General features: G+C 46.2%; 4 protein-coding genes and 1 non-coding gene across 5 annotated transcripts; 2 read left to right on the forward strand and 3 right to left on the reverse strand.

The window, feature by feature from the left end:
• The first annotated feature begins 495 nt into the window (after positions 1–495).
• On the forward strand, positions 496–3998 carry LOC146254062 (uncharacterized). The gene is made up of 2 exons (XM_084677454.1): positions 496–740; positions 1941–3998. Exon 2 carries the CDS (start codon positions 2099–2101, stop codon positions 3620–3622), a length of 1524 nt encoding a protein of 507 aa, XP_084533580.1. The 5' UTR covers positions 496–740; positions 1941–2098; the 3' UTR covers positions 3623–3998.
• Positions 3999–7193: 3195 nt separating this feature from the next.
• On the reverse strand, positions 7194–10142 carry LOC146254063 (keratin, type I cytoskeletal 50 kDa-like). Its single transcript, XM_084677470.1, has 7 exons — positions 9652–10142; positions 9436–9518; positions 9171–9327; positions 8751–8912; positions 8357–8482; positions 7806–8026; positions 7194–7308 (listed from the first exon to the last, which is right to left on the reverse strand). The coding sequence occupies exons 1-7, from the start codon at positions 10108–10110 to the stop codon at positions 7194–7196; spliced, it is 1323 nt and encodes a 440-aa protein (XP_084533596.1). The 5' UTR covers positions 10111–10142.
• A 5179-nt stretch (positions 10143–15321) lies between these two features.
• On the forward strand, positions 15322–15506 carry LOC146254064 (U2 spliceosomal RNA). The gene has a single exon (XR_014731969.1). It is a non-coding gene; the product is annotated as a U2 spliceosomal RNA (small nuclear RNA).
• Positions 15507–18058: 2552 nt separating this feature from the next.
• On the reverse strand, positions 18059–21204 carry LOC146254065 (keratin, type I cytoskeletal 50 kDa-like). Its single transcript, XM_084677506.1, has 7 exons — positions 20809–21204; positions 20134–20216; positions 19570–19726; positions 19140–19301; positions 18897–19022; positions 18436–18656; positions 18059–18245 (listed from the first exon to the last, which is right to left on the reverse strand). Exons 1-7 carry the CDS (start codon positions 21181–21183, stop codon positions 18161–18163), a joined length of 1209 nt encoding a protein of 402 aa, XP_084533632.1. The 5' UTR covers positions 21184–21204; the 3' UTR covers positions 18059–18160.
• A 1652-nt stretch (positions 21205–22856) lies between these two features.
• LOC146254066 (keratin, type I cytoskeletal 50 kDa-like) lies at positions 22857–25281 on the reverse strand. Its single transcript, XM_084677464.1, has 7 exons — positions 24768–25281; positions 24392–24474; positions 24114–24270; positions 23829–23990; positions 23605–23730; positions 23261–23481; positions 22857–23073 (listed from the first exon to the last, which is right to left on the reverse strand). Exons 1-7 carry the CDS (start codon positions 25227–25229, stop codon positions 22965–22967), a joined length of 1320 nt encoding a protein of 439 aa, XP_084533590.1. The 5' UTR covers positions 25230–25281; the 3' UTR covers positions 22857–22964.
• Between the last annotated feature and the right edge of the window lie 1021 nt (positions 25282–26302).

Genomic DNA, 26302 nt, shown 5'->3' on the forward strand with positions numbered 1-26302 from the left:
GAGCTATGCAGGCTGTACCTGCTTCAACACTCAACTTTAACAGGTCAAGTCTGGAGCTGTTTACTTTATACTGGTGTCCTAACAAAAATGGTGATGGCTTGTTACTGTATTTGAGGATATCTGAAAGATGGGTAGATACAGTACAATTTTGACCTAGGTTGATCATGCATACTGTAATTGATCAAATACCAGTATTTTGTGAATGTTGGCAGACTAGCAATTTGTTAGCAGTTTACGACTTGAGTTACATTACTGAACTAAGTAACTTTTGTTTTTCTTTTTACAGTTTGACATCTATAATTGCCAATTCAAAGAAGAATTGTGTGGTCTTGCTGTTCCCTGCAGGTTTAGCTTTTCAAAGACAGTACTGGGATTGTTTCCTGAAGAGCAGCATGTAAACACAATGAATGATGTGATGTTGTACTGCGAGTGCATAGATGTGATATAAATCTGTGATGCGAGATGAATGCGTGCTGCGCGCGCACCTGACTACGATCCGACGACGGAAGTGCAGAAACATCGAGGAAAGCGAAAAGGGAGTGAAAACGAAGCGGAATTAGTCAATGATTGAGGGAGGAGAGGAAAGGGGGAGTAGGGAAAGAAAGAAGGGAACCGAGGCTCAAGAGGTTGTTCGATTGAGGAGGACGTGGCGGCTCCGGTTGAGTTTGAAGCCAAGCAAAGCAACAGTGGTTGCTGCAAGCTGATGGCTAAAAAACCATCATGAATCGGGGAAACAGCAGGTAGCGTACGTTAGTGCTCGCTATATTTTTTTTCCTATTGGTTTCCTCCTTTCCACATCTCTCACATTCCGTTAAGCCAGCGTTAATACATGTGCATAGCCCACAATATATCGTAATTTGACACATTGTCTTTGTTGTGTAAAAAAAAAAAGAAAAGAAAACGAGCACGTGAGGTGCCTACGTTGCAAACTTATAGTAAGGTTAGAAAAGTAGATTCACAGCTGGCCTGTACCACTTTCTTTCTTTGCCCGAGCTAACGTTAGCAAACAGTCTACCGTAAATGACAGGGAGCTAGCGTGCTAACTAGTTAGCTAGGTGGCTATATGGCTAGCTAGTTGTAGCATGCGAGTAGAATGAGCGATAAACAAGATGGCCACTGGCTAGCCATCGAGCTAGCTAGACATGGCATATTGCCCAGTCTTTGTACATAAGAAAATCGAGAACGCAAATGTTGTCTTATTCGTCGTTTTCGGAACTTCAGAGTTTCGGGACATCTTTGCCCTTTAAGAAACTTAGGTCTGAATTCAAGCGCACTTGGTACCTAGATCTTTTTCATGCATAGACATCCTCATTCCAAGACGGTGTTTGGAGAGAAAAAAAAATCACCGCCAGTTTCTTGCAGCCAACTAGAAGTGCAAGATGTGCGTGGCGAATTTGGAAGGCCAGCTCGTTAGCCTGTGTGGCTGTAGGTCATCAGTGAATTTATAGCCACCTTTAGTTTATTTTTACGAAACCTAAAACCTGATTGACAATGATATTTGTGATAGAAACACCACAAGCAGTGTTAAAAACTTTTCTCTTAAGGTTTACGACTGACAGCCAAGTTTTTTTGTTGTTGTGTGTGTGGCCATTATGCAAACTTTTCCAATGTGTAGGGTACGTAACCAAGGTAATGGTCAAATCGTTCAGCGTATTAACACAGACCCACAGTAGCTATAAGGCATTACCTTTCTTGCATACTGGCCTAGTTAGCATCTGTTGAATTAAAAGATCATGCACCCAGATGTATTTGGGCAGTCGTCTGAAAGTGATGACACAGCTTTTGATGCATATACGATCTCCATTTCCATCCTAAAACAATTTCATGCGCAAATAACCTATTTTCCAGTCCATTTTAAATTCAGCAGCAGTCCTTGTCTGAATGTTTATTTGTCAAACTTGGGCTGACCTGAGTTCTCACCTTGCCCTCTCTCCCACCAGGCATTTTGCAGAGAGGTGTTCCTCCTAACCCAGGAGACAACGTCCAGCCACTGTCACGAGGCAGTCGAGGGGGAGATCATCCGTTCCCAGGGCTCTGCGCCGCTGGAATATCCTCCGAACGGAACCAGGTGGATGACAGGTTCTGGGGCTCTTCAGCCATGGCAGAGTTAGAGACGGACTGCCTCGCGCTGGGGCTCAGCTCCCTGTCGTCCGACTGCGGCTCCCCGCCCCTGGATCCCCTCCACCCGGACTGCTCCACCCCCAGCCTGGCCCTGCTGGCCTCCGACTGCACCACCCCCACCCTCGGCACTCTGGCGGCCGAGATTGCGGAGCCCCTGGTCATGCTGCCCTGCGTGAAGAGCGAACCCGAGTCCGAGCTGGACTCCATCCGCACCGTGGACCTGTCGGAGATCCAGCCCCTCAGCACAGCAGAGCTGGGCCAAGAGCAGATCAAGATGGAGATCAGCGGGCTGGACTACATCAAGTCCGAGCACCACGGGGAACTGCACTCCTTCCACGGCACCGACCTGGACTACAAGTCCCACTACGAGCCCAGTCTGGTGTTTGACTACATTACCCATGTCTCCGACAGCCTGGAGTACATCAAGTCGGAGCAGCACGCCGACCTGCAGTGCTATTATACCACAGAGCTCGGGGCCATCAAGACTGAGTACGAGCCCAACCTGATGTCCAGCCACCTGCGCTCGGAGATGACGGGCAACGGCCTGGAGTCCATCCACATGGCGGAGCTGCGCTCTGAGCTGAACAAGCTGCGCCCGGACGGCCTCATGGACGGCATGGTGAAACAGGAGGCCGACTTCTCCTCGCCCGGAGGCCTGTACGAGCTGCAGTCTGCCCTGGAGGGGAAACAGCCCGGCGGCGCCTCCGCCCACTCGGGCACCAAGGGTCACGGTCCCGGCCAGCGCAAGCCCCGCAACCTGGCGGGCGACAAGCCCTTCTCCTGCACCCAGTGCGGCAAGAACTTCAGCACCCTGGGGAACCTGAAGACGCACCAGCGCATCCACACGGGCGAGCGGCCGTACACGTGCTCGCAGTGCGGCAAGAGTTTCGGTCAGGCGGGCAACCTGAAGAGGCACCAGCTCATCCACACGGGCCAGAAGCCCTACACCTGCGCCCACTGCCCCAAGGGCTTCACCAAAGCAGACGACCTGCGCTCCCACCAGCGGCTACACACCGGGGAGAAGCCCTTCAGTTGCCTCCAGTGCGGCAAAAGCTTCGGCCAGTCCAAGGAGCTGAAAGCCCACCAGCTCAGCCACACGGGCGAGAGGCCGTTCTGCTGCCAGCACTGCGGCAAAAGCTTCACCAAGGAGATGAGCTACCGCAACCACCTGCAGATCCACACCGGAGAGAAGCCCTACAGTTGCTCGCAGTGCGGCAAAACTTTCAGCAACTCGGGGGTCCTCAAAACGCACGAGAAGATCCACACGGGCGAGCGGCCGTTTGGCTGCACGCAGTGCGGGAAGAGCTTCGGCCGCTTGGGACACCTTAAAGCACACCAGCAGATCCACTCTGGGGAGAGGCCTTTTGCCTGCCCCCACTGTGGGAAGAACTTCAGCCAGTCAGGTCACTTAAAAGCACACGAGCTGATCCATAAACGAGAGAGAGGGGACTGCTGCAGCAGTAGTAGCAGCAGCAGCACGCGCAGTAACGATAGTAGCTAAAAAAAAAATAATAAAAAATAAAAAAAACCTTTTAACCTCTCAAAAGTATTATTCCTCTTTTGTTTTTTATAAATACTATATATAAATATATATGTTATTTCCTTACACTTTTTTCTTTTCATACCTATTTGTGCTCTTTTGCATTATGTACTTGGGGGATCCACTTGGGGCTGATTTGGTCTTATGCAAGTGTTGGGATCAGTGAAGTGACCTAGGGTCTTGTAGAAAACTTTTGTATCTCGTCTCTGATCTGTGTTTTAGTGAGTGCCATTCCAGTGTCTTTCCTCCAGTCAATCACTCACTGTGTACACACTTATTGATAACATGTAATTCCTAAACCATGTACTGGAAAGAATTATTAAAGAAACTAATGGAACACCAGCAGCCTGCTTCTGATTGTCTTGCGTTCCTTATTCTCCAATCCCCTCACCCAGACTGTCACGACTCTGGCTGTCTGTACAGAGCTGACGGTTGAATATGTTAAGTGAGGAGGATTTTATTAAGAGGTAGAGTAGCCACTGAAGATTACATGGGTACCGTACCGTCTATATATAAGTCTATAAGTATAGTATGTATCTTACATCACATTTGAATTGTTGCAAGATTGCATGTAACTTCAAAGCATCTTTCAGTCTTGTGTTTGTGACCAGGTGAGTGTGCAGGCTTGTGTTTGTGACCAGGTGAGATTGTGCAGGCTTGTGTTTGTGACCAGGTGAGTGTGCAGGCTTGTGTTTGTGACCAGGTGAGTGTGCAGGCTTGTGTTTGTGACCAGGTGAGTGTGCAGGCTTGGTTCATACTCTAACCAGCAGAGGGAGAGCTTCTCTATCTGACGAGACGCTGCTTCATTCGAAAGTCTCAGATTTCCTGAACTGGACGTCATGCTGAAGTCGTCAGGAGCCTTGTGTTGTCAGTGCACAGGAGAGCTAATGCCTCTCGCATGAATGATCGACAGCAGGTTTGTAGGTTTCATGAGACATGGACCCAGTTTTTGGAAATGGAAAATCTGTTCTTCACATTATATCAAGAATATCACATTGAATGCCCCACTCACTTTTGAAAACAAACCTATGCCCCTGGCTGACAGAATCTAAGGCATGATCATAGTATTTCGGATATGTTCAGTATTCACCATGTAGAACCTGACTTGGTGCCTGGTTACCTATCTGGCTGAGGTGTCGGCTCTGCTCTGTGGGCCGGCTCTGCTCTGTGGGCCGGCTCTGCTCTGTGGTACCGGCTCTGCTCTGTGGACCGGCTCTGCTCTGTGGTGCCGGCTCTGCTCTGTGGTACCGGCTCTGCTCTGTGGGCCGGCTCTGCTCTGTGATGCCGGCTCTGCTCTGTGGTACCGGCTCTGCTCTGTGTTGCCGGCTCTGCTCTGTGGGCCGGCTCTGCTCTGTGGTACCGGCTCTGCTCTGTGGGCCGGCTCTGCTCTGTGGTACCGGCTCTGCTCTGTGGTGCCGGCTCTGCTCTGTGGTACCGGCTCTGCTCTGTGTTGCCGGCTCTGCTCTGTGGGCCAGCTCTGCTCTGTGGTACCGGCTCTGCTCTGTGGGCCGGCTCTGCTCTGTGGTACCGGCTCTGCTCTGTGGGCCGGCTCTGCTCTGTGGGCCGGCTCTGCTCTGTGGTGCCGGCTCTGCTCTGCTGTTCTTGGATAAACAGCTCCAGCCTACACCACATAACTTCAGTGCTTTCAATGCCACCTTCAAGCCAATAACAATCTTTCAGCTGGTGTGATCGGCGTCCCAGAAGAGTTAACTGTCTCAAAGTGAATGTATACTACATCCACAAACATGTATATTTGAATATACTCCTATCGTCGTTGCAAGTGATTATGCAGCAGGAGTAGAGATAAAAATACAATAAATAAAAAAGATTTGGAAATGGACAGGGAAACAGATATCCAGACTTCTGAGTCAGTAGAACAAGAACTGTCAGAAAGCCCCAGGCGTTAAGACAACACACAAAATATGAGTTGGATGAAAATTGAGCCTGATTTGGAACTGGGAACTCACCTGAAGCCGTTTGTTTCCTGGTTCATGTGACGTAGAGCTGACGCAGCATAACTAATGCACTTGGCTGGCTTGTCATTTAAGTGTGTGAGAAAGTGTGGGGGAGGAAGAGAGAGACAGTTCAAACACTGACGGAGATGTAATCCTTTGCGATGTACCAAACCATCCTTTTGACTGATTCACTTTTTGTGTGTTTTCAGTGTGTGTGTGTGTGTGTGTGTGTGTGTGTGTTTGTGTGTGTGCGAGTGTGAGTACTGTGTGTACAGGGCAAGGACAAAAACATGGCCCTGGCATTTTTGCTCTGGCCGGCCCACCACAATTGGCCAGACCCCACCCACCAGTACACCATTCTTGCGATCCCTGTAGTTATGCATACCTACTGTTCCATTCCCCAAAACCCCTACAAAGCTGAGTAGTAAGTTTATGGTCGATCACCTCTCCTCCACCTGTTTTTGTCAAATGTCAGGTAGTGTAGGCTTAGAAACTGAAGCTACAGCACTAAACATGTTGGTTATTTTTGTACATGTTGAGGCATCAACCTCTAGACTTGTACTTTTTTTGGCCCGCAACTTCTCCGCACCCACCCTTGCCCTTGCGCTTTTGTTTCTCCAGCCACAGATCTTTGACTCTGAGCCACTGCATCTGACACAAGAAACAGAGAGGGAAGGGTGGAGCCAGTTAAGAGATGTGATTGGGCCAGCCCAGTGTCAGTATGGAAAATAAACCAATGGGCCGCTGTCCCTGCTTTGTGGGACAATTTTAAGTTTATAAAAAATATATACAGTATATTTATATAAAGATTTATATATATTAAATATCATATCGGCCCACCAGGCATCAGCCCGGTGTGCCAGATAACCAGTCCAGGCCTGTGTGTGTGTGAAGTCTGAGAAGTTAGATTGACATTTGTGACCTGGGAGGAATGCCATTAGACGCAAATGTTGTTTGAGGAGTTTCTGTCATGTCTGTACAGTTCTCTCCAGGACCCTGAGGCGAGCGAGAACAATAGTGGCCCACCCCTCACACTCTGTTTCAGCCAATCCCCTCCGGCAGAAGGCTGCGGTCCATCAGACACAATTCTGATTCTGATCTGAATTGAAGACAGCCTGTGTGGTTTGACCTTACAACTTCTTTGAGGGGTACCAAGGTTTTCTCTGTGACAGAAAACAATCTCTCTACATGTTACGTAAACAAACTATACTGTTTTCCCATTTGGGTATTACTTTGAGTTAAGATATCAATGAACAAGAAGTATGGAAATTTAAAACAAATTTTATATATGTTGTATGTCACAGTTTTACGTTAGTAAATGTCCGTTGATCAAAAAGGAATCATCACCTTAACCTTAACTTGGCTATAGTTCCCTGTTGATAACATTTGATTGTGTCGCTCTTGATCCTCTACAGAAAGATTCATTCTGCTTGCATCAACAAGCTCACTGAGTACTTTACGAAATCAAACACAAACAAGTCGATGTATTTTAGACTCCATTTATTATCTCCAGAGAGGGGTGAACATGAAGAGAGCCCTGGATGCAGGCTTGGAGCCGCATGTTGGTCCACACGGGCTCAGAGGTGAATGTGCGAGGAGGACAGAGAGGAGGAGGAGGAGGAGGACACCACCCTCCCGTCCACCACTTCCTCCACCACGGTGATCGTCTTGGTGCGGCTTGTTGAGGAGGAACTGGGTGGGACAGAATCAGAAAACTGATCTCAGGCAGGAGTCTTCAATACATGATTTAACAAGGTTCCCGTCCAGAACCTAGAACTGCACGTAATGGTTTCAGTGCAGGGGTCTCCAACCCGGTTCCTGGAGAGCTACCTGCCTTAAGGTTTTTTTCTCCAATCACACTTATTTGACCTGATTCAACTGTAGTTACCTGATCAACCATCTTATCAGTAGAATCAGGTGTGCTAGATTAGTGCAGGAGTGACGACCTACAGGCAGGTAGCTCTCCAGGAGCAGGGTTTAGAACCCCAGGGTTAGTGTATGGTAGCATATGTGTAGGGTTAGTGTATAATAGCATATGTGTAGCGTTAGTGTATGATAAGCATATGTGTAGGGTCAGTGCTCACTGGATAGAAATACAAGGTCATAATTACACAGGGGGTGTCATTTTACGTTTTTCAAACATCTCAACATTGTAAAAGGACAAGTCGTCTTCAACACCATGCTCTGACCTGCTAGCCTCCCCGTCCAGGAGTCTCCTGTACTCTGCGATCTCCATCTCCAGTCTGGTCTTGATGTCCAGCAGCATCCTGTACTCCTGGCCCTGGCGCTCCAGGTCGGCTCTGAGCCCACCCAGCTGCACCTCCAGGCTGCTCACCTGCATCTGGAACCCGGACAGCTGCATGGAGTAGCGGTTCTGGGTCTCAGCCAGGGTGCCCTCCAGAGACGCTCTCTGTGGAGGAGGAGAGATGTGAAAATAATTCATAATATATACAATTAATTAGCCATGAGGTTCAGACATTTGAAACCTGACAATGCTGATGTGTCGTTGTGTATGTGATGCATTGATTATTATAATCATATGACATATTCATGAAAATATATTTAACAATAATAATAAAACAAATTCTAATAATAGCAATAATAATACATTTAAAATATACATGCAGAGTATGATGATGTAATTTGGGTCTGGTGCCAAATGTGTTGTGGTGCTTAAGTACTGAAGTACTTTCTGTTATAACAGCAACACTGCTGCAGCATGTGATGTTCCCTTTCTTACCATACTGATCATGGCTTGCAGCTCGATCTGAAGAGCTTGGAGAGTGCTTTTGACCTCAGTGACCTCTGACCTGGAAGTTTGCAGGATGGTGGTTTGCGAAAGCACTTCCTTGTTCAGACCTTCTGTCTGCAGGAAACAGAAACCTCATCAGATCCTTCTGGGGCTTATTCTACAACTTTTCCTGCCAATGTTTGTATTATAAGAATATTAGCCAAACACGTCAAGCTCTCAATAAACAACATATAAGTATTTCAGAAAAGGAGTGGGAAGAAGTCAATCCTTATGAAGTCCTACAAATTTCTTTCTTACATTTGATCATAAAAACAAAAAACAAAAATATATATTTTTTTTTACTATTGGTCCTTTAAAAGTCTCCTTCTCGTCGTCCACCTACCTTGGCATGGAACCAGCCCTCCAGGTCCTTCTGGTTCTTGACAGCGACGGCCTCGTAGTGCTCTCTGACCTCAGCCATGACCTTCATCAGGTCCTCCTGAGGCGCCGCGTCCACCTCCACAGTCAGCTGACCTCCCATGTTGGACCTGAGGATCAGAAGCTCCTGGAGAAACAGAGATGTCGCCGCGGCGACATGTCAAGTTAGGAGGCTGACACACTGAAGAGTAGGACAACAACACAGTCGGCGGATCTGTGAAATGTATGTGGGGTGATCTCATGATCACGTAATGCTCCTTTCAACATATGTGATGCATGTAGAGCTATTTAATAGCTATGTAGAGATATAAAAAACGTGAGTTTGACGTGGGGTGAAAGCAAGACGGGAGTCTAGGACAGTCTTGTGTCCAGGACAGAAGCCTACCTCATCGTGGTTCTTCTTCAGGTAAACTAGCTCCTCCTGCAGCCCTCCGACCTGCAAGCTGAGGTCCTTTGTAGACATGTTCAGATCTTCCAGAACTCGTCTTAGCCCAGCGATGTCAGCCTCCACAGACAGCCTCATGGCCATCTCGTTCTCATACCTGAACCACAAACATGGACCTTGTAACTGACCAAACCGTGGCTTAGTGGCACCATTCGTACCGATTGTGAGTATGTTAAATGCTTAAATGTATCAACTTGTAACTCACTTCAACTTGAAGTCTTCCAGTGCAAGACGAGCATTGTCCATGCCCAGGTGGACAAGACCATTGATGCGGACGGTGTCTGCGAACTAAAAAGAAGAAGAAGAAAAAAGATGCTCAAAAAAGGTTCATGATTATTATCTACAGGAATAATTTCCTTGGAAAATTGTCAAATAAAATTTTCTCAAAAAAAAAGTAGGTGAAAGTAATAGTGAACACTACCTTGAGTTGGATGTCTTTTATCGTGACCTGGAACCCGCTGAAGTCGTGAGCGGAGGGCTGCAGCTTGCTGTCCAAGAACTGACGAATCTTCAGCTCCAGCTCAGCGTTGGCCTTCTCCAGGGTGCGGACCTTGATCAGGTAGGAGGCCAGACGGTCGTTCAGGTTCTGCATGTTGAACTTCTCGTTGCCGATAACCCCACTCTGTAAGGCCATCATGGCGAAGCCGCCGCCTCCACCAGCCCCGAAGCCAGCTCCTCCGCCCATGCCATAACCACCCCCGGCAGAGAAGGAAGAGCTGGAGCTGGAGATGCGCACCCCAGAGCCCCCGGCACCTCCGTACACGCTGCCGGCCCTCATGGCACTGATGCGGCCTCCGCCCCCACCAGACATGGAGAGACGAGAGGAGCCCATGGCGGATCCTGAGGAGGATCTGTAGCTGCTGCTGGAGAAGGAGGTCATGTTGATGGAGGCTGGTGTCTGTCGGTCCCTCTGCTCTGACTGGAGAAGTGAGAGTGAGGAGCAGAGGGCTCCTCTCTCTCTTTTAAACTGTGGAATGATCATGAAAAAAAAATCAAGCCGCAACAAGTCCTTAAAGGTCACCTTTCAGCTATTGTAACAAAAAGGTTAAGTTTAAGGTTGACATTTTAAGATAAGTCATAGGCCCCTGGGCACTTTCAGGTTAATGACAGCAATAATGTGGGAAAGATTCACCTGATGGGATGAGTTTGTCCGAACTCAGAACCTTTACACAGCTAAAACACTCTAACTCGCTAAACTGAGTGTGATCATCTTGTTTTGGGACTTTTAAACTAGTTTTTACTTGTTTTCCAAGTGTAAAACAAGTGTAAATGGATTATCTGGTGACTTTATTGACATATATGACATGTTCATTTTAGAAAGTGAAAATGTCTTACTTTATTGGCAGCCACTTGTTTTAACAAATGTTCCTGTTCTTTTCTTCAGTGTAGATGTATTTTTCTATATGTTGTAATCATTATACTATACGTGCTGTCTTTGTAAATTCTCAAATTACTTAGGGTGCAGTGTCATGCAAATACATTGAATTACTTTGCTCTCAGCTCTCTCACTGCCATGTGGAAAAAACTATGTTCAACAAAGCGATAGAAAAAGTGATTTTACTTTATATTTCTCCATAAATAAGAAAATGGACAGCATTTTCCATGATGCACGTTTTGACCAGATCAAAAATTTTATAATGTAAAAATGATAAGGCTTACTCAGGCAAACTCGAGGTTTAGCAGATAGACAGTGTTTTTTAGTTTTTTTTTACATTGGATCTGAATTTGCATATTGCAAGAGGTGTGTCTAGCCAGGAGCACTCGAACTGTTATTGGGGAATTGGAAGCATAAATGTCAAGTAGATCAAAACCCTGATGTTTTGTTTTTTCCACTTACAATCTCCCCAGGGGCTTCCTGATGTTTGCTACTTTATGCATTCAACAAAACAAAGAAACACTTTTCCAAACGAAATGAAGAAGAAATGTTTAATGTGTACAGGAAGCAGAAAAAGTGTAAACACACACAGCAGTGTCCAGTCTCTGTCTCTCTCTCTCTCTTTCTCTCTCTCTTTCTCTCTCTCTCTCTGTCTCTCTCTCTCTCTCTCTCTCTCTCTCTCTCTCTCTTTCTCTCTCTCTTTCTCTCTCTCTCTCTCTCTCTCTCTCTCTCTCTCTCTCTGTCTCTCTCTCTCTGTCTCTCTCTCTCTGTCTCTCTCTCTCTCTCTCTCTCTCTCTTTCTCTCTCTCTCTCTCTCTCTCTCTCTCTCTCTCTCTCTCTTTCTCTCTCTCTTTCTCTCTCTCTCTCTGTCTCTCTCTCTCTCTCTCTCTTTCTCTCTCTCTTTCTCTCTGTCTCTCTCTCTCTCTGTCTCTCTCTCTGTGTGTCTCTCTCTCTCTTTCTCTCTTTCTCTCTCTCTTTCTCTCTCTCTCTCTTTCTCTAATACATAAAAATACTTTGTTTAGGCTGTTTCTGATAGACTTTTGAAATGTCCTTTTACGTAATTAGACCAATGCAGCATAGGGAAACACAGCTCCAACCACTGTAGTGACAGAAACATAAATGTGCATTCATTCCCCGCTGGTGGAGATCCCAGCACACATGAGCAGTCAGGGAAAGAAGAAAAACTCTCTTCTCTCTCTTCAGACACTCACTGTAACATCGGATCATCTATGTTTTGAAGTTGTAAAAAAAAAAAGGATACAATTCCTAACAACTCAAACTTTACTAAGAATGTAGAACTGTAAATCATCACAGCAACAAGCAGACACTTCACCTCAGAGGCCCAGTTTCCCAGACATGGGTCAAGCCTACTCTAAGACTAAAAACGTTCACAGTGGAGAATTTCATCGAATTTTTCTCTTACTTTTGGACTATAGTTGAATCCATGTGGGTGAATCTGGAGATTGGATCTGGCTGTAGCCTACTGTTTGTGGAACGTGTCCTGCCTGGTTATAGAGGGGTCAGATGGCTGTAGTCGGGCTGTAAATCAGAAGGTTGTTGGTTTGATTCCCGACCGTGACCAACGGTCACAATCTTGGATAAACATTAAGATGAATTTGTGGAATGATCAAATGTTAGGAATGGCAAAAAGTAGCACTGTCACCTAAACTAGCATTACCTCTAAGTACAAATAAATACCTATGCTTCATTATAAATGTGTCTAGTAGTGAAAAGGTATTGTATTCAATACCTGTTTACAAGCTATTACCCAGTTAAGGCCGATATATGCTTCTCCGTTTTTCAAAAACGGAGACATGGGAACGCCCTCGTCTCCGTGGAACGCCCTCTACGAGCTCTCCGTCAGCCCTCGGAGAGCCTCAGAGAGCTTGACGTGCACCTCCTGAATTTTCTAATTATCCGTCGTAGCGATAGCCTGACGTTGTCATACTCATAATTGTAGTCAGAATATGAGTCTGAAAGCTCTCCATTGGGCTGTGACTATGGGGCGTGTTTCAACCGAACTCGTACAACAAATGCCTCTTTGCTCAATTGGATAGAGCTACAACCAATCAGAGCAACGTATCATGTCGTTTGTTGAAAACAAATTCATCCCAAGGGCTCTTTCGTGACGTTGTTGATTACGTTACTGTTGATCATCTGTCCATCACCGTATAAAGCCCACCCTGGCAATTTCATTGGTCCGCCCAGATCCTGGTTTTATGTAGTTGTTCCCAATACAAGACCCTCCAGACCCAACTTCCCGACCAAATGTTTTTGTGGGCGGGGCGAAGTTGGGCTGGCAGCCAGGTTACCGTAGCTACACGGAGAGCTACATAGGCCCCCTTGGCTGTGATTGGTCAGTATGAGGACCGCTTGCGTCAGGTATATCACCATCCACGGTCCACATCCCCGCATAGTTGGGGTGTGTCAGATTTTATAGTCCCCAGATATGGGGGAGAGTTTGATAGTTATGAAAAACAGTTTTGCCAAAATCCTACTCTCCCAGTAAGTAAAAAATAATAATACTGATTTGCTGCATCATTAAAAAGTCCTTTGGCCCCCCCTTCCCCCTCCTCTCTCTTTTCAGTTATTTTTTTAACAATATAAACAGGATTAAGACACATCTTTGCAATTAAGCTAGGGTTGCTTTTTGGAACTCAAATCTACATTTAGTGTAGTTTAACGACTTGTTTTTTGATAGTTTCGCTTTATTGGGGAATCATTTAATAACTAGGCCTACATTACACACAAATGCGACAACATGTGTCTAAAGTTTAATTCAATGATGTGGCAAGGCAAATACAAGGACTGAAATATACCCTAACATGAGACCTACACACAGCACAGCAATACAAGAGATCCACAAACCTTCTCAACTCCCAACCCCCCAGGACGCTCAAGTTTTGCACCTCATTAACATTTCTCAGGTATGCGCAGGTCAACGCATTGTATTGGATTAGGCCGTTTGCAAGTGCCACTGTCTTTTGCAAGTGACACTATCTTTGGGAGGATATTTCGTCGGTCTTGTCTGAATATATAACTATACGGATATGTGGGAAAGCAGTTTAAATGGATTGTGTACAACGCCTTGCAGCTTTGTTAGAGTTGTGGGATCATTGCCCCGGTGAGAAACGACATTGTCGTTTTTTCCGCATGCAACTGTGAGTATGTTAAATGGTAAGCCGACTAATGTTGAAAGTCGTAGCCTAAAGACCTAGTCTACACATTTTTCCCCAAGTCTGCCAAATTGATAAGCCTCTAACTTTTGGTTATTTAGCTTGCCTTGTGCCACGTCAAAAATCAAGTTTGAAGTCAGACGTATGTGCTGTGAATTGTCTGTGACTTGTTAAAGAAAATACATAGGCTACTTTCATTGTATCTTTTCTCTTCGCTAGAATACACTAACTGTGTGGAATCTGCAAATAACACATGTCGGAATTATTAGGAGTTGTAGTGGAAGTGCTTCGATGGGGAGAAGGGGAAGGGCTCTCACAGCGCATTGATCAAAGTCTTTCGGAAAGAGCGCTTGTTTTAGTTTTTTACTAGGCTACCTAAATGCGTGACAATGTACATGGTTAACCTATGTTAATGTTTACAGTCATATCAGCTATAGTCAGGACATTTGTTTTTGTTAGAGTTTTGCTGAAGTTGTAGGACATTTGGGCTGTTAACGTCGTGGCCGGTGTGTGTCCCAGGCCTGGGGAACACATTATTACCGAACGACTCGATGCAGAATGTGTCACGGCAAATGTATCCCGGCATTGGCTCAAAGATGACATATTGAGAGGTAGTAGTTAGTTGGCCTGTAGAGTTGGGAAGGCCTACGTTGATTTATGTACTTGCTATCCTTTAGTCTACCTGGCTGTTTGGTCACAGGGCCTTTGAAATAGGCCCTAGCACCACGTCTTGAGATGCGAGTTGCCCACCCAGCTGACGTCGAACTGCAAGCTAGCATACATGTTTTTGCAAATTATGGTCGAATAGAAATGAACTGTCGTCTTTAAAGCCAACTCTCTCAAATGTTGACCCGCTATTAGGCCTCACTCAGTACTCGTTTGCTTATTACCATCGACCTTAATGGCTGCTGATGATTAGGGTGACCAGAAGCATGACCCTGAAAAGGAGGACACTTGGGTCCAAAAATGAGGACAAAGGGTCAAAAAGGAGGACAACCCCAAAAAGTTGTTGACGGGGGCGGGTCGGAGCGGTCGCCTGCCTGGGGGTTTCGGCCCCGACGCCAGGCGCCAGCTTGTCCCCTTTTCAGAGGGTTGGATACCTTGGCATCCAACGTTGCTGGTAACCCGAGAAGCAGGCCAGGCTGCTAGAGGGAATGGACGGTCGGATGGACGGAGTGCCGGACGACCGGGATTTGGAATCCTCGCAAGAGGATGGAAGTCCTCGCCGATGGGCAGCCTGGGAGCAGTGGCGCAGGGATGGAGCCTACCCAGGGGCCGTCGCGATTGAGGGCAGTGGGCCAGTCGCTCGACTCGACTGGCGAGGACGTCAAGGGAGGAGAGGGAGACGGAGACATCGGGCGGAAGCTTGATGGACGCCCGTCAAACTCGGACTCCCCATTGTAAACCCCCTAGTGGGGCAATTGAAATGTGCACCACCTCGGCGGTTTTTGTCCTGTACCCTCTTGTGGGATTTTGTATGTATTTGACTGTCTTTGTTGATATGTCTTTTAGAAACGATTTTAGAATTGATAAATACTTCTTTTTCTTTTTTTTTTTTTTGAAAAAAAAAAAATCTCTTCTTATCAGTTTAATATCTGATACGTCCCCTACCCGGGGACCATATATTAAATTGATTTTTGGAACAGGGAAATGGAATATGGGCTTGCTCCGTCCACTCCACGCATCGACCTGGTATTGCAGTACATCCAGGAACGGTGCACTTCCCCTCCTGGGGAAAACTAATTGTCTAAAACAAAACTTAACATACATTAGTTTTTTAGCAGGCGCTCTTGTCCAGAGCAACTTACAGAAAGTAGGGTACAGGGACATTCCCCCGAGGCAAGACGGGTGTAGTGCCTTGCCCAAGGACACAATGTCATGCACGGCCTGGAAACTAATCTGTAACCTTTTGATTACTAGCCAGATTCCCTAACCGCTCAGCCACCTAACCCACCAACATACCGCTGTGGGTTAGGAGATGTAAGTGTGTAGATCACGTTTAGTACATATTTCACATAAGGCAGTCATCCCAAACTATCTCTGATTTGCTCACACTACAAACTAGAGCCATAGAGAGAATCTCATCTTCTGAAATGTCAACAAGGCTCTGTTGTCCTCTTATCCAAGTGGGTTTCTGTTCAGGCTTTGACTGGATATTTCTTTGATTTGCAACACTATCAGTCGTGGGGCTCAAATCAATGTGTAACTTTCAATGTTAACGCTAAGAGCTTCTTAACGAATCTGGGAAACCCGGCCAATGTGAATACATACGTAATAACCTGCTCTTCATCAGTTATTTTGATTTTCATCACTTGTTTTATTTATTTATTTATTATGAAATATGTGTTGGTTTTTTGGAAATGTAACTTTATGTTTAAGATGTACAGATATATTATATTGTTCAGTTCAGATAATGACCCGGATGAGAAAGACGAGTGAAGGACTCTTGTGTGGTTGTCAAGGAGACAGAGACAAGTTGTTGGAAGTTGGCTCGGTTGACGGCGCGGCTGCCTGGTGGTGTTGGAGCATCGGTGACCTATATTTTTTTTCGGTGGCATCTTTCGGTGGACGGGAATTGGTGAGACCGTACTGTCGGCGGCAAATGGAGCGGGTTTGTGTTGACATTTCTGTGAGACGTGGATTGACTGTACTTAGCACAGTCAACAATTCATAGCCTACATCTGTTACGAGCTCCAACGTTAAGCGCGCCACCATAGAAATAGAAGGCTTGCTAACAACCGAACTCTTAACTAATACTAAAGAAAAAACTCCGGGGTTGTTTATTGTTTTTCAAATTTGTTACAAACGCATGCCAAAATAATGTTGATCAATATATGGATAAACAGAGATTCTTTGTATGTCCTGATTTAAACCATGTTTATTTCTTCACTAGTTGGTGTCATTTGTGTCACGTGTCATCAAGCACAGGTCCCTCTCGAGTCTAGACCTTTATTATATTAGAATGCACCCCATTGTCCCAAGTTGGATTCATTTAAATGTTGTGTTACACAGAGCGTAGTGCATATCACGAGCCTATAGTGGGAGGGTTACACATACACAGAATACAAGTTTGGAAAAAAGGTTTACAAAAAAAGTTTCTAAAGTTATCAAATGAACATTTACAATTATCTGGTAAAAACTAACATCAACATTGTTAACACAACATTTGTTTCATGATAACCATAACTCATAAAAACAATAATATGCCCTTGAACAATATGCTACTTTATTTCTAAATGTGGTTTTCATCCCTTTCCACCATTGGACAGGAATCTGTCAGGGTTATGGACTTGTTTTGGCCATTAGAGGTTCCTGGTTGGTTGTTTTTTCATCTGTTATAGGCTGTTAAACAAACATATTCATCAAAAATCATTATTTCTTAACCAAGTAGCTAGCAAACTCAGTCAACATGTACATGCAGCTTGGTGTGTGTGTCTTCTACTAAAGAACCTGTCAAGATAATACAAGTAGGCCTATAAATTACAGGTAAAAAAGCAAGTCGTTGCTGCTCTCTGGTGTTCGGAAGTAATAACACCTCCAATCATTACATTAGTCTTTCCCCTCCTCTCTCTTTTTCACCTGTGCTGCATAATATGGACGATCAAACAAACAAGTAAATGGCTCGTTTGTGTTATATGGTTATTCCGTTATTCCAAAATAAAACAAAACAACGGAAAGCAAGCATTTCCCCATAGTCTGGATCTGACATCCGAAATGGACAAAACGATATTACGAGCCTATTTAAAAAAAATTATTGCAGATACCAGAATAAAGGAAATATGGATTAATCAAAAGTGTTTGAGTTACTAAAGTGACAAAACGATTACGGCCCTATTTTGCGTTTGTCAACATGAGTTGCAAAATAGAAAACCGATGGGCCCAGGTACACAAACTAGACGGCAGTCAAAGGATTGTGTTCATTTGGTGGGCCACAATGTGGCTGATTTATTGACAGACTATTTTTCCTTTGACTTAATTATTGTAATAACATTAACATAGCAATTCTGTTTTTTTTTTTATCAAACATGACATGGAAATATGTATTGAACTATTTAAAATGTTTAGTGCATGCCTAGGGTAACAGAGTTGCACGTGGTTTGTGGACTGACATATTTGAAAGGGTATGAAATGTATGTGACCCTGGCAATTTGTGACCTTGAAATCAATCAAAGTCTGCAATCTTCCTTCAAGTCATACACATTCTCACTTCAAAATGTGTCCTAAGGAAGGCCACAGCAAACAGTTGTACTGATATAAAGAAGACACAAACTCAACAACTTAAGACATTTCCTCAGAAGGCCTTTATAACATCAATTCTCAGAGAAAATACACTAGCTCTCGAGACTAATGGTGAGTCTTTGGCGTGGTAGAAGTATTTCACTAGCTAGTTTCTGTGCTAACAACCTCTCCGTCCACGATCTCCTGAACGATGGTCACAACCTTGCGTGTCGTGGTGCTGGAGGGACTGTGGAGTCAAAGAGAGAACACAGTTAGATGTCCCATAACATTCCCAGAGAGTTTGATTTCTTGTTTCCTTGAGGGTGTAGGTTGGTTGAGGGGCAGTTCTATGGGCGTATGCGAAGCCCTCTGTAACATGCGTGTAAAAAGGGCTATACAAATAAATGTTGATTTGAATTGTTGAGAGCTTCGCTAACCTGTTAAGCTCCCCGTCCAGGAGTCTCCTGTACTCTGCGATCTCCATCTCCAGTCTGGTCTTGATGTCCAGCAGCATCCTGTACTCCTGGCCCTGGCGCTCCAGGTTGGCCCGGAGCTGGGACAGTTGATCCTCCAGGCTGCTCACCTGCCTCTGGTAGCCAGACAGCATCGTGTTGTATCTGTCCTGTGTCTCAGCCATGGTGCCTTCCAGAGATGCTTTCTGTTAGGAATGAGACCGTTTGTTATTATTATAATACTTTTTATTGATATTATGTAAATGTTTTCTACTCAAAGCTCTACAAGATTGAATAAACACATAACAACAGCAACCACCATGCCAACAAATCGAAATGTTTAAATTAGAAACTGGATCCCAATGCCAAAGTTTCGATTGTTCAGAGAAGCCACTGTGCTGATTTATAATAATGCAGACGGTGAGTTGTGTTGTAGGGGATCTCACCATGCTCAGCTCTGATTGGAGTTCGATCTGTAGACTCTGCAGGGTGCGCTTGACTTCAGACACTTCAGACCGGGATGTCTGGAGAGTTTCTGAACTGACGGCCACTTCCTTATTGATTTCCTCCGTCTGTGGATGACAATGAGTGTCTACCGGTTTAGACTTTGTGCGGCCCAAGTGAGATACTTCAGGTACAATCAGTAAAAGTAAATAATGCTGTGTATGCATGTTTAGATGTGGGCTCACCTTGGCCTGGAACCAGGTCTCCAAATCTCGGCGGTTCTTGTTAGCGACGGTTTCATAGTGCTCGCGGATACCAGCCATGACAGCACTGAGGTCTTCCTGTGGCGCGGCGTCCACCTCCACATGCACCAATCCGCTCACCTGGGACCGGGCGGCCAGGAGCTCCTGAAAAGAACGCGTTGAGATTCATGTGAATCAATCGTCCTCTGTCTGTGAATGTCTTGAACAAAATCCTATTCCTCGATCTGTATGTTTGATTTGTGTTGTATTTTATTCATGTTTTTATGCTGTTAGATATCGTTGAGTGCCTTATTATTATTATTATTATATATTATTATTACAACAACAATTAGTAGTAATAGCAGTAGTAGTATTGTTATTATATTAAATGACTAGGCTTTCTGCTTCCTCTGAGAGGTCTGTTCCAGCGTACCTCCTCGTGGTTCCTCCTCAGGTGAATGAGCTCCTCTCTCAAGCCCTCGATCTGCATCTCCAGGTCCGACCTGCCCATTGTCAGCTCGTCCAGAACTTTCCGCAGCCCTGCGATGTCGGCCTCCACCGACTGCCTCATGGACAGCTCGTTCTCAAACCTGGACAATCAATCACAGACATGTCAAGTTCTGAAGCACACGGGTCCTTTGTGCTACGGAGAACGTGTAAAGTTCTGAAGCACACAGGTCCTTTGTGCTACGGAGAACGTGTCAAGTTCTGAAGCACACGGGTCCTTTGTGCTACGGAGAACGTGTCAAGTTCTGAAGCACACGGGTCCTTTGTGCTACGGAGAACGTGTCAAGTTCTGAAGCACACGGGTCCTTTGTGCTACGGAGAACGTGTTAAGTTTTGAACTTGTGAACAACAGAAAGTGATGAAAAGTCTCTTTAAAGGATGTGTTTAGTTATCTTCATGGTGGTATTATATACACTATAACATCAAATAACAATACTATACTTAATACTATCATCATGATGATGTACTGTACTGATCTAGGTTTTCTCACTTGATTTTGAAGTCGTCTGCGGCTAGTTTAGCATTGTCGACGGCCAGGTAAATTCCTCCATTCAGACATGCTGCGTCAACGATCTGGGAGAGGAAAAGTACCAATAAATCACTTTTTCCTGTGAAAAGTCCAACTGCTACTCAGACAAGAGTTTTGCAGTGCATGGTGGGTACGGTTGACGAGTGAAAGCTATGAAGAAACAAAAAGCATCTGGACAGCAAAGCTTTGGCGACACCCCTGTCCACATTCCTCCTGTTCACGCTGTCCCCAGGTGAAACCCGGTATGGGTGGGGCTCAGTCGAGTTACAAAAGGTATATGGAGGACAACGAAAGTCTCTTTCCTAACTGCACACATAGGTGAACTTCCGTGATGATAAATGGTGTCATGGTGCGTGTCCTATACATTGGGATATAACAGCCACAACTGAAACATTTCCCATTCCTGAAAACGTACACACCAAACTTTTGCTTGAGGGCTTAGGTCAGTTTAGGTGCGGTTCAATGGGCGTATGTGAAGCCCTCTGTGACAATGCTTGTAAAAGAGGGCCAAATGAATAAAATGACATTTGATTTGACCCCCTGAAAACCCCAAGCAGCTTTCCCTGTCTCTTCCTATAGTCACAGCTAAATCATTGAACAAAAAGTCATTGTTGTGTCAGTGAGGTGTGGCATTACCTGGCTTTGAAGATCATCAATAACGGCCTTGAAGATGGTGCAGTCATGAGTTTTGGGCTTGGTCTTGTTCTCCAGGAACTGTCTGATCTTCAGCTCCAGGTCAGCGTTGGCCTTCTCCAGAGAGCGCACCTTCTCTAGGTAGGAGCCCAAACGGCTGTTCAGGTTCTGCATGGTGCCTTTCTCGTTGGTCGACACGTCGATGGCATCGGACAGGTTGAAGTCGCCGCTGCCGGCAGCAGAGCGGTTGCTGAAGGCGTTGGAGCGGGAGATGCGCACCCCAGATCCCCCTGCACCGCCGTATACGCTCCCGGCCCTCATGCTGCCCACACGGCCTCCGCCAGGGGTCAAGTAGCTACGTCCGGAGAAGGAGTTCATGATGGTCTGTGTTGCTGCTGAGAGGAGTGAGAGGAGTGAGGTCAGAGCTGCTTTTATGTCACAACATAAGGGAGGAGGGGGATGAGGGTGTCGGTTTTCCCTCCCTAATGCCTCGAGCAAAGAGAAAACAAATAAATTGTAAACATTCCTGCAGAAGGTGAAGACAATGCTGAGGTCCAGGATCATATGTGTGGAATCTTAAGTACACGCTGGTGCAAAAACTAAACTATCAGAGTAGAAACTGAACTGTCAGAGTAAAAACACCGGCGTTTGGACTTTGTTGACACTTAACTTGGTGTCTCAGAGTCACACAAATAATATTTTGGTTTTCAAATTAAACTCTCTTTACGGTTGGTGGTCTTTGTTTCCTAGTGACTCAACCACCACTAAAGGAATTTGTAGCCCCTCTGTAAATTCCTTAGTAACCTGTCTCTACCTGTCAGGCTGCTATCTCCATCCCTCACACAGCCGAATGCTCTTCAGCACTTTAGTTTAGTAACTTAGGAATGTTTGACCCATGTCTCATCTGAAATGTTTTAAATTCATTTAACATTTTAAATGCATTCATTCAGCAAATACTTGTATCGAAAGCAATAGACAACTATTTTACATGGTGAGTGCAGCAGATAATCAGGGATTAGAAGCTGCATGTTTTAACACTGTTGCAGTGCTCATTGCCAAGGAAAAGCCTGTTTTCACACAACCACAACATGGCACAATTTAGAATGACAAATGAATACATGAAATTAAATGTAGTGGTTGAGATGAGGGATAAATGATACACACTCAGACACACACACACACTTCCTGAAAAACTGCATCATCTCGTACTAGTTTTGATGAAAAGTGCAGTGGCTTTTGGAACAAAAGTATTCCTGCATCGTTTTGTCGTCAACATAGGGGCCACAAACAACATGCTTCATACCCATGGTGTTGGAGCGGGAATTCACCATGTCAAGAATGGGAACAGTCTTCAAAAATGGAGTAAAGAACTGCTAGGTCAAGTTAAGACTTGTCTAAAATCTTTCCAGCCCAGCTCCGTCTGGTTAGGATGAGAGAGGATTAGAAGGTGGACATGGATGTAGAGAGGTCAGCCAGATGGACAGGCGATCGTTGACCTGGAGGGCGGGAGGCAGAGGGCGGAGGGCAGGAGGGGTTGTCCCCCTAGCAGGGGCAGGAGAAACTGGGACCTGTGCAAGGACGATGCCCTACGGGGATCTACTGTGGTATAGACGGAGAAGAGAACAGGTCCACACAGGTCTGTGTGGGGGTGAGGGGCTGAAACAGACCTTTCTCCAAAGGACCTGGGAGGACATACCTGTCAGGCGGGGCCTGAAGCAGGGAAGACCGGTTCCTTTGTGTCGTGTCCCACAGGTTAATGTGTCTGTAGGCCAAACATTTGCTCTTCATGGTTGGGTCTTAAGGGTGTGGCTTGCACCTTTATGTCTATAGAGCCAGTAACGTGGTTGTGCTTTTCAGTGTTCAGTGTTACCTGTTTGACCTCAAATGTATTTTGGTTTAAATATCAAAGTAATGTCACATTTTATAATTGTATGTTATTTATATACACAATGTCATTGATGTGGTAGGCAAGATAACCGTGGCCTCCAGCTTTTTGCCAGGCTTGGAAGGAATGAATGATTTTGACGGAATAAAAACCAAGACAGAAAATGTCATGTAAACACGTCAGAACTCTGTTTATTTGTACGTCTCTAAAGGGTTGAAGGAAGTTGTAGGTTTTCCGTGTTCTGTTCTGTGAGGATCTCCTTTCCAGATGTTCTTCACAGCGTTTGGCTCACAGCCGCGCTGGACGTGCTGACCACCTTGCCATCCACCATCTCCTCCACGATGGTCACCACCTTGCGGGTTGTGGTGGACGAATGTTGAACACTGGCGGGTCAAAGAAACAACACAGTTATTCCTCTGCTCGCTGAGAACCAGAGAGACCTGGTTCAGCCCGCCACCGAGTCAAAAACAAACAACTTCAATCTAAATTGATGATAATGCAACAGGCCGTGTGAATATTCACACAGTCTAGAGTGTCAAGTGTCTGTATAACAAGTCGTTAAAATCTTACGTAGTGGCCTCCCCATCTAGGAGTCTCCTGTACTCTGCGATCTCCATCTCCAGTCTGGTCTTGATGTCCAGCAGCATCCTGTACTCCTGGCCCTGGCGCTCCAGATCGGCTCTGAGACCCATCAGCTGCTCCTCCAGGCTGCTCACCTGCATCTGGAACCCGGACAGCTGCATGGAGTAGCGGTTCTGGGTCTCAGCCAGCGTGCCCTCCAGAGACGCTCTCTGTGGAGGAGGAGAGGAGCCGGGAAGTCAGAGAAGGCAGGAGAGGAGACAGACTGCAACCTGGACATGATAGTCAAGCGCAGAACTCATTGCTCGTCTTAGGATCCTGAAGCCGGATCTTACCATGCTGGATTGGGACTGCAGTTCGATCTGAAGACTCTGCAGAGTGCGTTTTACTTCCGTGATTTCCGACCTGGACGTGACAAGCACTTCTGTGCTGACGGCAACTTCCTTGTTTAGCGACTCGGTCTGAGGAGGAAGGAGAACCCAGAGGAATGTTCAACATTGGCCGTCCGATCTGACAGCGCGTTCCACCCTCCCTCTGACGAAGGTGCCTGCGGTCTCACCTTGGACTGGAACCAGCCTTCCAGGTCTCTCTGGTTCTTGGCAGAGACGGCCTCGTAGTGCTCTCTGATGTCGGCCATGACCTTCATCAGGTCCTCCTGAGGCGCCGCGTCCACCTCCACGTGGACCTGGCCCGTCATCTGGGCGCGCATGGCCAAAAGCTCCTGCAGAAACACGGGGAAACGGTAACAATCAGTACAAGGCAAAGCAAAAGGCAGATCACACATCCAGGGACTGTCAATTCGACCCCCGACGGATGGCCGATGTTGACGGTCTGAGCAACGCACCTCCTCGTGGTTCTTCTTGAGGAAGACCAGCTCTTCCCTCAGTCCCTCGATCTGCATCTCCAGGTCGGACCTGGCCAGGGTCAGCTCGTCCAGCACCCTCCTCAGCCCCGCGATGTCGGCCTCCACAGACTGCCTCATGGACAGCTCTGCCTCGTACCTGGAGCACATCACAACACACTGGATGATCACAGGGGGCCGAACTGCTAGTGGCGTGCTCGCCAAAGCGCCAGAGGAATGTGGCGAGGCTGCTGTGATTGAACGTGCCGCTTGTCACTCACTTGACTCTGAAGTCGTCTGCTGCCAGCTTAGCATTGTCAATGCTGAGGTAGATGCCACCGTTGACGCGTGTGGCATCCTGGATCTGAAAGATGAAAGAATAAAAGAACGACTTGATTGTTTTCACTCGCTCTCTCTCATGGCAGCTGAATTCATCTCTGTGTATTTAGGCTATGGAGAAGGCTGATGTGCCCTTTTGAACCCTGACTTGTGCTATAGAGATTCAGTGATTTATGATATTGACTCTATCCTCTGGGAAGGTCTTTCCAGTGTTATAAAACCAGTCATAAAACACTATATCCCTGAGCCTTGCATGATTATTTTCTATCTTTTTGGTGTAATCAGAACACTTTTGTACCGGCTGACCCGGTCACATACCTTGTGCTGAAGTTCACTGATCGTGACCTGGAACGCGCTGAAGTCGTGAGCGGAGGGCTGCAGCTTGCTGTCCAAGAACTGACGAATCTTCAGCTCCAGCTCAGCGTTGGCCTTCTCCAGGGTGCGGACCTTGACCAGGTAGGTGGCCAGACGGTCGTTCAGGTTCTGCATGGTGGCCTTCTCATTGGTCGACACGGTGAGAGCGTCAGACAGGGCGAAGCCGCCGCCTCCACCAGCCCCGAAGCCAGCTCCTCCGCCCATGCCATAACCACCTCCACCCCCGGCAGAGAAGGAAGAGCTGGAGCTGGAGATGCGCACCCCAGAGCCCCCGGCACCTCCGTACACGCTGCCGGCCCTCATGGCACTGATGCGGCCTCCGCCCCCACCAGACATGGAGAGACGAGAGGAGCCCATGGCGGATCCTGAGGAGGATCTGTAGCTGCTGCTGGAGAAGGAGGTCATGTTGATGGAGGCTGGTGTCTGTCGGTCCGTCTGCTCTGACTGGAGAAGTGAGAGTGAGGAGCAGAGGGCTCCTCTGGCTTTTATATCTCTTGTCAGGGTGGAGAGATTCCAGGGGGCGTGGGAGGAGACAGGTGACCTTTTCAAAGCTTTGCGACATCGGTAATGGGGATAATAAGCTGGAGGCGTGGTGGAGAAGAGGAATTGAGATCTGAGAGACAGTTTTTCATTTACAGATTTGAAAGCTCTGCATTGCTGCAAAGAAAGCATAAGACACATGGTTATGTCCCACAGCATCATAAACACCAGGTGTCGTTCCAGTAAACTGCTTGTGTAAGTTAGATACTGAACGCACAGTCCACAGATTTTGCTCTGCGTTTAAACTGAAGTGACAGAAGTTTAACTAAGAAAACGCATTTGAAGTTCAGCTTGGTAACTGGAGTAATAGCTGTGTGATAAATATATCTGTTTTCAAATCATATTCGACATTCTAATGAGTTTTCCTGTTGTGTAATATTTCATTTCATTTATAATATAATCATTTCAGATGGATGAAGCCAGAACACACTTGTACAATTGTGTGACAGGTGCTACTGTACAGCTAGACTAGATGAGACTTGTGTGGAATTTTATCTGGAGGCAAGTTCTCCTTCTCCAGGACCAAATCTCTGCTGAAGGGCATGTGGCTGACAAGTATCACTCGGGAGGATTAACTCAAGCTGCTGCTGCATGACCTGGGGGTAAGCACTGTTCAACACACAGCCCACGTTGAACACTCTCATCTCCACTCCTTGATTACATATAATACTGTTTTTATTTGATTTTATGTAAAGCACTTTGAGCTGCAATTCTTGTATGAAATGTGCTGTATAAATAAAGCCTTGTTATTGTTACTCAACCTGTTCTACGAAACTGTCTGCCTCCATAGAATCAGATTACGGCAACTGCTGTGTTCTTGCGTAATTGTTACCCGTTGATCATATAAATCATCACTTAACTTTATGCCAACAACCAGTTTTTACTTTGGGACCAGATAAACCAGAAGCCACTCACGGTTTAGTTCCTGCAGGCCACAG

This window comes from Hypomesus nipponensis, chromosome 17, assembly GCF_054491055.1.
Source record: "Hypomesus nipponensis isolate SF chromosome 17, ASM5449105v1, whole genome shotgun sequence".
Lineage (NCBI taxonomy): Eukaryota > Metazoa > Chordata > Actinopteri > Osmeriformes > Osmeridae > Hypomesus > Hypomesus nipponensis.